This window comes from Suricata suricatta, chromosome 6, assembly GCF_006229205.1.
Source record: "Suricata suricatta isolate VVHF042 chromosome 6, meerkat_22Aug2017_6uvM2_HiC, whole genome shotgun sequence".
Classification (NCBI taxonomy): Eukaryota; Metazoa; Chordata; class Mammalia; order Carnivora; family Herpestidae; genus Suricata; species Suricata suricatta.
Genome location: NC_043705.1, coordinates 72,158,250 through 72,171,959, shown reverse-complemented (window position 1 = coordinate 72,171,959; position 13,710 = coordinate 72,158,250). Strand labels below are relative to the sequence as shown.

General features: G+C 43.0%; 1 protein-coding gene across 1 annotated transcript in view; it reads right to left on the bottom strand.

The window, feature by feature from the left end:
* RGMB (repulsive guidance molecule BMP co-receptor b) overlaps window positions 1-13,710 on the bottom strand; it is a 26,647-nt gene that overhangs the window by 10,092 nt on the left and 2,845 nt on the right. The window contains exons 2-3 of the mRNA XM_029942639.1: window positions 13,421-13,683; window positions 7,692-8,200 (exon numbers count right to left, since the gene is read on the bottom strand). Coding sequence (XP_029798499.1) covers window positions 7,692-8,200; window positions 13,421-13,683 — 772 coding nt within the window. The remainder of the gene's footprint in view (window positions 1-7,691; window positions 8,201-13,420; window positions 13,684-13,710) is intronic.

The following is a 13,710-nucleotide window of genomic DNA, read 5'->3' as shown; positions in this document are numbered from 1 at the left end:
GGCGCAGGGCCGCAGACCCTGAGGCCCTAGAGCAGGACCTCTGGCAAATAGCTCAGGCCTTGGTTCACCACGGCTGTTGCTCAAACCAGTGGGGATTAGGAAATCAGGGCTTTGGATCATTCTTCAGTTTTGAGAGGTGATTTGAAAACTAAAAGGGTCTGAAGGCCTTTACAATACATTCCAGCTCTACCACTTATGGGTTCAATTTCAAGTTCCCAGGGCTATTTAAAAAAAAAAAAAAACCTCATTCATGAAAGAGGTGATTGGAGGTAATGACCATGCATTTCAAGAAGTCAGTTAACTGAAATGCTACAAAGCAATAGCCTCAGTCTTCATTTGCCTGAGGCAGGAGAGAGGCAGACAGCAACACCACAGAAGCAAATTACTGGGACCCAAGGGCACACTCGAACACACCTTGAGGTATAAAGATTAAACTCTGACCCCTCATTTCAGGAACAAATGGGAGAGCAGAGAGAATTTAGTGTTTAACTGCCATCTTTATCAATTTACCCACAGCACACATAGGATGTTCTAGCACTCAAAGAACCCCCCCAGAATTAGCCAAACATTCTTTTGGCTTCAGTTCTTAAAATAACTGGCTCATTAGGATACAAAGAACTCATCTTGCCACAGATCCAGTTTCACCGAAAGCTCTTTCTACAATCAACAGCCCTGTGTGTTCCTGCAAGCCTGTCTGATTCTGTACCTCAGATGTGTGCTGCTCTGCTTGCTAGTTATCACTTAAGTTGAGCAGTTTAAAAAGTCCTTAAGCTACCCCACCCACAAGAACACAAAATTCAAAACACTGGAAGAGCAAGTTCTACTGCAGTCAAAACAAATAAAGACAAAATGGGTAAGGTAGATTTTTTTCATTGTTCAACACTGTATGTAACTGTTTTATGTGCCACATTCCACACAGGCAGAAACTGTTTGGTTAGCATTAACTGAAGCCAACAATAAAAAAACGTACCAACCACCCAGTGTTTCCTTCTTGCCCCTTCCTCTGAAAATGTTGACCAAACGAAAATTTAACAGGGCAGCTAGAGACATTTAGAAATGCGACAGTAAAAGAAGTTCTGTCAGCTGTGTACGAGACTTGGTCTGTACCTCTGGTGTAAAGTCTGTGCCTGCCTGGCTCAGGCAGGACTTGGGTTCATTTCATTTACAAATGGGGGATTATTTTGAAGGTCTCCTCCTCCTAAATGACAGCTGGGACAGAAGGACGGGCACAGAAAAGGCTGACTCAAAATACAGGACTTAAGCAGATACAAACTTTATACAATTTTAGATGGTTTCCACTCCCATCTTCTAAGTCTCTTCATTCTAGAGAACAGAGATAGTAAAAGACTATGACCCAGAGGATTTTAATACACATAACAACAGGATGATGTAGCTTGTATGGAAAGGCCCATTCATCATAGAGAATGATCTTTCACACTAAAAGATAAACCATACAGCTAATAATTGCTCCTCCTCCTTCTTTTCCCCCCTTACATACACTTGGAAATCCTTTTACCTCCAGGAAATTTGCTGAACCTGTTTGAAGCAAAGTTGAATAGTTCCTGGGCCTACAAAGTTAAAATGCAGTACAAACAGGAGCAGGGTAGGAAACAGAAAAGAACAAAGGAAGAACACAACCACTTAGAATTATAGCTGACTTTTCTTCTAAAAACTATTTACTGTTTCAATCTTCTAAAAAAAAGTTATTTTGAGATGGAGGGCAAGGGGGGGGGGAGGAGAGCGAGCTTGCGGAGAGTGGGAGGGGGATCCCCAGCAGGCTCCACATTGTCAGTGCAGAGCCCAATGCGGGGCTTGGAATTAATTCATGAACCATGAGATCATGAACTGAGCCCAAATCAATAGTCAGATGCCTGACCGATGTCCAGGTACCCCATTTACTGTTCCAGAAGTAAATAAAGTCTGGAAGGAGAAGCTATACTTTCATGGATTTTAAAGAGGAGATGGGTCCAGAAAAATGAATTTAAGAATTGTTGACTCTTAATAGTCAAATTCTGGAAAGCTTCTGGTTATTATATACCAACAACCTTTCAAAAGTGGCAGCCAGGGTTCTAGACCTTTCTAGAAATATATATAGGGTATATGGAAATAAGGAAATGCAGTTTCAAGAGAGGGGCCACATTGACCATGGTGGGTGGGAAAGGAGACTGTGCCAAATACCAGGAGTAAAAACGGTGACCTGTGACTGTGACCAAGGGGGAGGGTATGCCCTGGGTACAGCAAGCAGCCCCTCTCTGAAGCAGCCCTTCACACACGTGGCAACTTGCTAAGTAGGAACACCTGAAAGCAGCTTATGATTGTGGGCAAATGATGTTCCAGAAAGAAACCCTGAGTGGCTAGTTATACACACAAGCCCCACAATTCTCCACCGAGAGCTGATGTGCTGTGTGCTTACACCCAGAGACCGTATCATGTCCGCATCTCCCTCACCACTCCCACAGCAGGCCCTGTAAAGTTTGGTGGTTCGAATGCAGTACCAAGTTAATCATACAATTTATCAAAGAAATGATTACACTGAGCAGGGAGCTACAACTGCAAACTTCTTTCCCATCTGTTCCCCAATATGCTTCAATCAGATTTACTTTTTTTTTTAACCTTTTTTTTTTTTAAAAATATTTATTTTTGAGGCACAGAGAGGCTGAGCATGAGCAGGGAAGGGGCAGAAAGGGAGACACAGAATCCAAAGGAGGGTCCAGGCTCTGTCTGAGCTGACAGCACAGAGCCCGACGCGGAGCTCAAACTTGTCAACCCCGAGATCAGGACCTGAGCAGAAGTCCGATGCTCAACTGACTGAGCCACCCTCGTACCCCAACAAGGACCAATCTTAAAGAGATGGCAAGAATTAACTGTATAACTGATCATCATAACAAAATAAAGAGCAATTTCAGCCTTTAAAAGTTAGTTACATGTGCCTACAAGAGTTTCTGATCTCTGGAAGTAAAAGCTTCTAAATTCTCAAAGAAAATGCCACATCCCCCTCTCACAATGCAGCCAGCATGCAAGTACCATGTCCATATTCAAAATACAATCGTGCCTATGCAAGTATGAGGCATCTTCCTTAGTCGATAAAAATAAGAATGATCATCATGTAGCTGAGGCTATCTCTGTAAAGATACTAAAAACATAATGGGGGTGGGGGCAAAAAGTTGACTACAAAGAAAATGTACTATGTTCAGAAAAGGACAGTCTTCCCAACCTTGATCCAGAGGTTGCTTTGACAGTTGAAAGCCTCTGAAATGCACAGATCTCGCTTTGATTTTGTAACCAACAGAGAATGATCCAGAACACTGGTTTACACGTCCAAATACTGCTGTGAAACAACAGCTACGTGTGAAGGGGCATCAGAAAGGAGCAGCAGACCCAAACCATGCTCTAGGGCCCCACGTGCTCAAGGGAACACCTTGGGTTACAGTTTGAAAGAGACAGAAAGCAAGAATGAACCAAACAATCTAAGTCTCCCTATATCTCTAGTATTGTCGACCAGTGGAAGGGTCTACGAATTTCCAGAAAGTAGCTCAAATTTGAGAATCAGGGATAGTCATGGACTTTAATAAATAGGTAGATAACTAACTGCTGGGCGTGGCCTCTTCCTCCCGTGCTTCAATAGGCGCTAGGTTCTACTGCCGACAGGGTTACCTTCCTGGGAGCTGGAAGCCCAGGGAACAGACCAGGCACCTCAGAGTGCTCCCCCACACGGCCAGCAGTCACCTGGCTCGGCCAAGACGAGGAGCACACCTCTCTCCCGAATGCAAACACCGGCAGGCAAACCACCTTCTCTCACTAAAGGAGGAAGCATGGAAAATTCTGTAGCAGATCTATAAAGGCACTTGCTGTCATCCCCATTCTCCCCTCATTTTGTTTTATGGAGACTGAAGGACAGGATGACAAAGCTAGAGTGATGCACAAAAACAAGATTACATTAAAATAAATGGAAAAATAGAGCAAAGGTAGCCAAAGAAGTTGTAGAAAATAATTTAAAAAGGTATTCCCATTGCTTAGGTGTACAATAAATGCATTCCTGATTTTGGTAAAGGAATAGTTTTAAATGCACCCTGAGGGACTGGCAATTTTAATCCATGCTACTAGGAATACATTTGTGAAGTACAGAACCTTTTCATCACATTTACTCCAAAATCACTTTCAGTAATCAAGGCACACAACAAAGCCTGAGTCCACTTAAAACAGAAACATACAGACACACAGAGTGAAGTGAACAGGGGATGAAGGGGCTGGCAAAGAGATGGCACCAAGGAGAATTCTCTCCAGATGACCTGGCTTATTTGTCCGAGGCCCAGGAGAGCTATGCACATGTGTCCTCTTTGCAGCCTAAATAGTGTGGTCACCTCTTCCCCCTTTCCTTTCCCATGTAGTCAGCTGTCAGTTCTAGGCCTGTCCCTCTCATCTTTCTCCTCCAGGGCCCGCAGGCCTGCAGCTAAAGGTGGGGAAGGTGGCCCAGAGCTGATGCGGATCTCAGCCAAGGCATGCAGCCGTGGCAGAAAGCCCTCCAGCCCCCGGGTGGAGATAAAAAAGCTAGCCCTGGCCACCCCTTTAGGAACACGCCTACCTGGCAAGGTAGCGACCGCACAAGACTCTGAAGGGAGGGAGACCAGCTGGTGGAGGGCCTGACAGAAAGAGTGGCCTTGAGGAGGCGTACCTGTGCCCATCATGACCAACTGGAAAACCAGGCTAAGTTTCTCAGGGAAGGAGGACAGAAAGTAGACAAGGGGGGAGGAGGCCACACTGCTGAGCGCCATAGGTCTAGCTGCCCTAAACTCATTGCTTGCTCTGTGGACAAAGAAAAAGGCTTAACTACCAAATGACCCCTTGAATACAGATGACTTTTTATTCTGTTTAGATTTCTGTCCCCCTACATTTTGCCTTTTTGTGAGGAGGGAAAGGTACTTAGGGGCAGGTAGAGATCACAAAGATGACCCAGAAGATGGGTTGCTCAAGAAGCCAGGTTCCCAGGACTGAGGAATTACCTTTAGGCCCTCCCTGAGTGTAACGCCGGGGTTCAGTGCTTTCGTTCAGAGCTGAAGACAACGAAATGACTGAGTGCTTACATACAACAAATTCAGCAGCACAGCTGGCCAGCCTCTACCATAGCACTGGTCAGCTTTTAAATCTAGTGACACTGAGCCTATGCATCATTAAAAATGCTTGCCCCCAAGGACGACACAGGATCTCCAATGTGCAGTGCTAAGTTATTAAGGGGCTGATCTATGTATGTGTTTGAGGTCTCAGTAAAGCTGAGACTCATGCAAAAAAATATCTGAAATATTTTTAAAGGAAGTATTGCAGTTGACATCAAGGAAAAAAAACAATCAGATCTTTTTTGGAACTTATTTCCTATGTACTTTCTGCCTCAGAGCATTTTTACTTTTATCACCATCATTCTTTCATTGCTTAGAATTTTTAAAAGGTTTTATTCTGGGCCCTGGGTAGGTAAAAGGAAATTGTACTGCAAAATTTTAGGCCTTTAGTTGTGTTTCACCAACACAGGTCAGATCAGCATTGAGATGGGTCTTCAGCAGTAATCTTCCAGATGTTTTGGGGGGCTCTGCAGAGAGTTGCACAAAGTAGAAGGAAAAAAAAACACCAACCAACCAACACAACTACAGAGGTCATGAAACCATGGGGCCATCTGCTGCTCACTAGCATGGTCACCAGATGTGGGGGACTACTTCCCAACAGTGCGCGTAAACACCACGCTTTCTCACTGTCTCCCTGAATTTAAGTCAGAGGACAGTTTTTCTCCCACATCCTTTTTGAAATGGGTGAAACTTTTGATTGTTACAAAACTGAGGGAGAAAATAAAGTTGTACTTTTTATTTGTTTGCTAAAAACGATGACAGATTTGATCTCAACTGAAATGGAATGACCTAAAATACTTCAGTGTCAACTGTTCTATTTAGGTAAAATTAATACTCATAAGAAAACTGGTTGTCCCCAAATAATTCCACCATGATCAGTAAAAAGTATAGCATTTTGAAAGACTAAATAACAAGTAGAAGTGACATGTGATTGGATGAAGGCATGGAAAATTAAATTTAGGGCTTGTGAAAAGAACCAATATTTTCCCATGCACAAAGCACTTAAAAATCTCAAAACTATTATTGAAGGCCCTCTAAGCCGTCAATTATCTACATGGCCCATGAAGTCTCTCTCCATTCCCAGTGCAACTTCCTTCTGGACTCTTCGGTCTCATGTTTTTCCAGAGTATTCCCAGGTTTTATGCACTATGACTCTGCAGCAATGATGGAGTTTTGGCCATCATCTGTGTTACAAGTTCATGATTGTATAACTGTCTACCCTAATTTACAGCTAATACACATTTTAATATACAGGCAGGAGAAATTATTTGCATACTTATAAAAACCAGAGGAGGTAAAGTTTATTTGAGATGTAGGATTAGGAAAGGCAAGCCTGGGCTTTTATTGGGAGTTAAAGCGTAAACATTTTTGAGTCCCCCTAAAATGTCTGGACTGATGTAACAGACTTCTTTGTTCAGAGCAAGGACTTCTAATCTTAGATTTGTGACACCCCCGGGTGTCTCCAGATATCTCCGGAGGTGTTGTAAAATTACCTCCACAAAATGCCAAGTAAAATAATTTAAATTCATTTAAAAATATGCCACACGTGTTTGGAAGTAAGGGAGGGTGTCTGGGAATCAAAAGAGCAGTCACAAATATTACAAAATTTGATCCTTGTCAACTGTATTTTAGTCTAAACCAACTGATGAACAAATAAAGGAAAATGAACAAGGTGAGATACTCTATGTGTGATTTTGTAGTTGGGGGAGACAGGGAAGGAGCTGGTTACTTGTGACAGTCTTTTTTCTGGAGAACTGTTGCTGACCTCTGTCCTTACTAACTAATGCCTGAATTAGCACTGACTGCCAACGGGGAACTTAGTTCACAGCCCTTCCACCTAGTTGCCCGGACAGTGGTGCTTTCAAGTTGGTTCAAATGTTCTCTATTTGGTATTAGCTTCTTTAACACATATGCGCGCGCGCGCACACACGAACACAGACGAGGGAAGTGAGGCAGGAGAAGCCTAACTTAATTTTGTCAGTTTTCCCTTCAGCTTAATTAAATTGTTATCCTGAGATTACACAACAGCCAGTTCTAAAATTCCTTGGTCACAACAACATTAATAACTGGAACACAACTGCGGCTTTGCCAGTGGGAAGCTGGCATATAGCCATCATATTTCACTACAGCTTCCAGATTTCCAATAAAGTATGTTTCCTGACGGGCTACTGCCCCAGGTTTCAGAGCTTTCTTTACTTGGAACACCCACTTTGGTCATCTGATAAATTGGAACATGGATTTCTTCGACAAGAGTCACACTCGAAAAAGACTTCACAGAAAGAAAAAATACACATTTTCCCTTTAAACAGGCCTGCCTTCTCTGTAGAGACCTCTGTGTTGTTTTTTTCCCCCCATATCACTGCTGAGTGTTAAACTTAGACCCACATTTTACATAAGCCCTAAAATTCCAGTGAGAAATTCTTTCCTAAGTGATTTTCATTTAATCCTTCATTCACCCTGTTAATTGCATGCCAAGAACAAGAAAAAGTTCCTTTTCAACTAGGTCTTTTGTAGCATACTTCAAAAATTGTCTGAAGAATCAAACATCTGCGAGTTTAAGAAGGAAAAAAGTATACTTGCCTTATTTGTAGCAGTAGCACTGGATCCAGGGACCACGGGCACATTCGTCACTTGAACTGAAAGATAATTATTATCTATGAGTGGCCAGGCTCCTTCCACTTTGCACGTCTGAAAGTGATCCTTGAAAGTTCTAAGGTGAGGATCTCCGAACAAGCCACAAAAAAGGTAACTGGGAGGGTTCAGGTCCCCTTCCCTGTGTTCTCTGTCTCCTGCGTGGCTGTGATAGTTACAAGGGTCATGGGTCACTTCGGGGTTGGTAGAGGATGTGGGTCCATCCTTAGAACAGTTCCTCTGGCTCATGAGGTCACTGATACCCAACACAGCAGAATGGTACACCAGGTTACCACGGCAGGCTTTAGAAGTGCGCTGGGTACAGCCAGCATAGGCCCGCAGAGCCTTGCAAAACTCAGAGTCAAAGCCGTCAATGGCAGAGTTCAGGTGTGAAGTCAGGGACACAAAGTCCGTGGTGCATTTCTGGATTCGACATTGGGCCGGCTGTTGGCAGTCACCTATGAGAAAAAAAGATAAGACCAAACGCTTTTAAAATGTGTCTTAACTTCCTGAGCTACATGAGAAAATGACATTGTCCTTTAGAAACTGTTTGTTCTATTTCATATACTCCTATTTTAAGAAAGGCTTCAGAACGAGGGTTGCATTGTGCTTCTGTTTCCTTCACAAATTAAGCCACTGGGAGAAAAACTACACGCAATCAGTTACCTTAAAACTTTAAATTCATGAAGCCCTGTGGGGGAACATGAATCTAAGCCCAGTATTCTTATGTTAAAATTAAATGAAATATTTTATCAACTTTGCTATTGTTTACAGATTTCGAGAAAGAGTCCTTTGCTCTAAGGCCAAGTTAAAGGTGTGAATTTTGTTTTGATTTCACTAAGTGCGTAACTCATTTGCTTTGGAAAGCACAAAACCATGATTAAGGTTCCACACCTTAGGCAGGGACCCCTAAATTATAGCCTTAGTTAAAACACCCTTAACTCACTCTAGTATGGCTATAGGGTAAGAAGAGCAAGAAAAAATCCAGATACTAGGTTATTCTTCATTTCCTTGGGGATGTTCATTGACAAACTGTATATAAACATATAATCTCCTGTATCTACAAAGTAGAAATGTTCTCTTAAAAAAATAAAGTGGATCATTTAACCAAGCTTTGTATTTACTTCTTCCTTAACACCCATCACCATTGGGTCCCAGATCCCAAGCAACTCATGAGGAAGGGTACACTCAATCAAAAAGGACACCACACTGAAATCATGATGTGCAGGTAGAGGAGTGCACCAACTGTGTTTTATCAGAACCAGGGAAATAGAGAACACAAAATTCTTAGAACATACATAAGTGATTTTTTTCCTTGACAGTTCCAATACACCTGACGATTGAAGCAAAGCTAAAATGAAGTAATGAAAAACCACCTAGTACTGCGCTACTATAAAAGTCAACTTTTGGTTGGTGTTAAGTGTCTGACTTCGGCTCAGGTTGTGATCTCACGGGTCCATTGGTTCAAGCCCCGTGTGGGGCCCTGTGCTGGCAGCTCGGAGCCTGTAGTGTGGTTCAGATTCTAGTCTCTCTGTCTCTCTCCCTCTCCCCTGCTCATGATTTATCTGTCTCAAAAATAAACATTAAAAAAGCCTTTTAAATAAAAAATAAATAGAAGTCAATTTTCAAATGGTGTTTTGCCACTAATTTATCATATAAAAAAATAAAAACCTCTCAAGGCATAAAAAGATGCAAGAATTGCCACTAGTAGGCCAGTTGTATGTGGCAATCAGTTTAATATTCTGGTCCGTAAAGTAGGAACTCTAGAATTACTGAACATGGAAAATACTTTTCTTAATCATCCACCTCAAGTTTTATAGAACTAACTGTATGATGTATTTTTGTGTTACTTCCACATTCTTTTTAGGTCTTTACACTGAAGGAAGTTTCAATCTTTTCAAGTCTTAGGTTCCTCAGCTGAAAAATGAGGAGACTGTTCTAAAATGAACTTTGTGATCTTTTCCAGGCATAAAATGTTTTATAATTCCAATTATAAAAAAGAGTATTATTAAATATATAATTACTTAAAAACATGGACACAAACTTCAGGATACTGTCAAGATTCAGGACTTCATCTGATGAAGACTTACAACTAACCCTAATAATGTTTCAGAAAGATACTTTAATCTTTTCAGTATTAAAGTACTTTTAAGCCTGAATGAAACAGCCTGTAATCTCTGTTTCTGGCTTGAATTCAGCAGAAAAGACAACGAGATGACAACCTTTCAAGCCACCTCCCTACTGTTTTTAAATTTCAAAGACCAAGAAAGGAAAAGTATAGTCCAGATTGGGTATTTACATGAACCTGAGTTAAAAATAAAATAAAATATTTTAATATTTTGGAGCTATCGACTTAACAGCTATCACTACACCGAACTTAAAAAAAAAAATCCCAAGCACACCTTCCTGTGTTTGGCCTATTTCATGTTTACTCATTCCAGAGTTGATAAAAGCAGCTCCTGTATTTATAGAATTCCTCTCTCCAAAGTATATCAAATCATTTTCAACTGTTTTTACTCAGAAAAACCAATCAACACCAAAGACATTAAAAGCCATTTTACAGTTGGGAAAAATCAAGACAAAGGCCTTGTCCTGGCTGGATCACAAATGGGTAGAGGGAAGCCCAGGACGCTAAGCCTCTCCTCAAATCCCATTTTCCTTCCTCATATCACACCTCCTCCACATTCCTGACTCTCACCACAGTAGCTGATGGCTTAAAACAAGACTTAAGCAACTACTGCATCAATTATGTTTTTCTTGCTAAATCAGAGTCCTAGTAAGCAGAAAGCAAGGAAATGAAAACTGGGCCAAAATCACTCAGTAATGAACAGTTCCTAGACTACAATTTAAATGACAGCACAAGAACTTTCCGCTAAACTTCCAGTGCCTATTTGTTCTTTTTATGGTCTATAAAATCTATCCGAGCATACATTTACTTATAATTATTTCAAATAGTCATAAAATATCCAAAGTAAAAAGAGCATGAAATGCACACGTAACTGTTCAGAAAAGAATTTAGATTCTCACCTCCTTTTTCCTTCCTCCCCCAACCCACCCCTTTCCCTTTTTTATAGCAGGCAGGTGCTGATTCTTTTGAGAAATGACAGGAAAACAGAACTCCTTGAGTTTTTTTGTTTGGGAGGAGGTTTCTAACAACCTTTTCAAATAGAGATGATGGGAAAGAGGAGGGCTAACTAGAGAGTGCATCTGGGTCAGCAGTTTCAGCCCCACTGCAGGCTCCTGTATAATGACTAATTTGCAGCATACACCCAGAAATATCCAGGCTTCATGAATTAATAATGACAATGCACACTTTGCCTGTTATAGGCGGTACAGTAAGCTTCCTGTCAAGATGCCAAGACAATGCAGAGCAGAAACAATCTCAAGGATGTAGCCAACAAGCCCATCAAGCCTATGAGTAAGCAAGTAACTCCCATATTGGATCTCTATTCAGGAATTGTAGATATTTGCTCCCCCTTAAAGTGGGGGGAGGGGGCAAAGTATAAAAGTTCTTTTTTCATTTCCTAAGGGCAGAAATCAAACGTGCAGTTATAGATCTCTCCAATTTTGGAGTCAGGTCATCTATGACTGGTGTGATACTATTTTCATTCCAGTTAATGAAAGTGCTAAAGGATTTGTGGGTCTAGAGCTTTCCTTAATGATTCAAAGACTTCACCACTCATTTCCTTGATGCCAGGACTACATGTGTGAATTTGCAACACAATCACCAGTTTATAATAAAGAAATAAGATATGCTAAAGCAGAATTAAGTAAAATGCAGGGGCATATGGGGTGCTGTTTTATGCCTGTATAAAACATATGGTAGCCCATCTGCAAAGAGCACTCGGCTAGGCTCCCTTCTCTGAGAAACAATCCTTGCATGATCACAGCAAAACTCTTCAAAGCAATCTTTCACAAGGAGCTTTTTCTTACATAGCCAAATTAATCACCAAACCCCAACAAGTTGTCCATAGGATGTCACTCACCACAGAAACTCCAGGTAGACTATAACGGCCACTTTAGTGACGGCACATTAGATACGGAGAGGAGTTTCACATTCCAAGTTTTTGAAATAAAGCACCTTCATTTTCTAAACCATTAAAACAACTTCTCAGGTCTTTCACTATTGACCAGAAAAGAAGTCTTCAAGAACCACATTCCAATCCTGTAACAGAACTCTCTGGCAACTACAGGAAACAATATCCCAAGCAGTCAAGAGGGACACACAGTCCTACCTAGTACTTCAATTTCCATTTCAAGAAACTTACACTTTTGACATTATGAACATATATTATTCACACAAACACTTGGGAATGTAACTTTTGACACATCATGAAAATTTCCTTGGAACCATATGCAGATTCACATTCTTCTCTAAGGTTCTGAAGTCCGTCATTTAAGCCTTAATCACTGTAAAACTTACTATTACATTGTTTCCCCAAGTGAGTATTAAAATGCAGCTGTTCCATCACAATGCAAAGTTAGGAAAAGTAAATTAAGTCTCCTCAAACGCCACATCTTTTTTTCCCCATTACTTAAAAGACCTCCCAGATTTTTAGGAAGGCTGGTATGACTTAATAAATAAATACTACTCCACACAGTTGGGTGGCATTACAGTTCAAGATTGTCCAGATCACAGCGTTGAGACTGCTGTCATAAAATACCGGACAAAAAGACCTCAAAGGAAAACTTACCTAATGCTCTAGTTGTTCTCAAATTAAGAGACTTTAGATTTCAATTTGGCATTAAAAAAAATTCTTTATGTAGACAAACTTCTAGACGTAGTACTCTATTAAAAAAAAAAAAAAAGAGTGTCCTAGATACCCACCCCCGCCCCGGCGTGAGATACAAATGACATATAACATTGTATTAGTGACACTTATTTCGCAAGAAAAATAAGTGTCACCTGCTAGAAGGCTCCTCGGTAGGCCTACTTGGCTAAAAACCGGTAACTCACTCCTCCTCCACTGGGCAGGCGCCCACCTCCAGCACGCAGGGAGATGCGTCAACCCCTCCGGGAACCCCAAAACACGCGGCTAGCCACAAAGCACCAGGTTTTCCACAGAGGTTGAAAGTTGAATTAAAAACAGTTTTGGAAAACACGAAGAAATCCGTTTACATACGTTTAAGTTACTTCGAGATTAACTCCCCCCCTCCCCAGGTTTTCAAATTCCGGTGAAAAGCTTTACGTCTGGGGCGATTTCTTCCCCCTCGACGCCACCCCCGACTCCGGAGAAGCAGCACAAGGCTCCCGGTCTCGCCTCGAAGGGGGCGGCGGCGGCGGAAACCCGATCCCAGCCCGACTTTCAGTAAACACCAATGCCGCGAGCAATAGAGCATCCGGAACGTTCGTCTCGGGGGCGCAGCCCCCGCCCTCTAAATCTTGGATAAGCGGCTGTTGGGAAGCTTTACCAACAGTCCGAGCCTAAGGCAGGAAAACTGGAGAGAGGGAGGGGAAGAGGCCTCTCCCCTGCGCCCAGGGCGCGCGCACGACCGGCGGCGGTGTTCCTGCCGCTGCGCCGCGAGCCCGGCCGAGGTGCAGGGCTGGAGCCCACGAGGCCTCTCCCGTCTCCCCCGCCACGCCGCCCTTCTATCCCGACGTGTGCCTTCGGGAGCGGGGGTGTCTGGGAACAAAGCACTCGTCCCTGCGGCTGGCTTCCCTCGCGCGCGCCTCTTACCTGCGTGGAGCAGCCCGAGGCTGAGCAGCAGCAGCAGCAACAACGGCAGGGGCGGCGGGCAGAGCTGGGGGCGGTGTCGCTGCTCAGCCTCGGCGGCAGCGGCTGAAGCGGCGGCGGCGCTGGAAGGTGCTGCTCTCAAGCCCATGCCCGTCCATGCAGGTCTCGTGGGCTCCGGCGAGGGCGGCGGCACGGGCGCCGTGGCGGGTTCGGGGCCGTGGCTGCGGCATGGACCGAAGGACGTGCCTCGCTTTCTCTTCTTCTTCCTTCAGGCCCGCGTCGGACACGGGCCG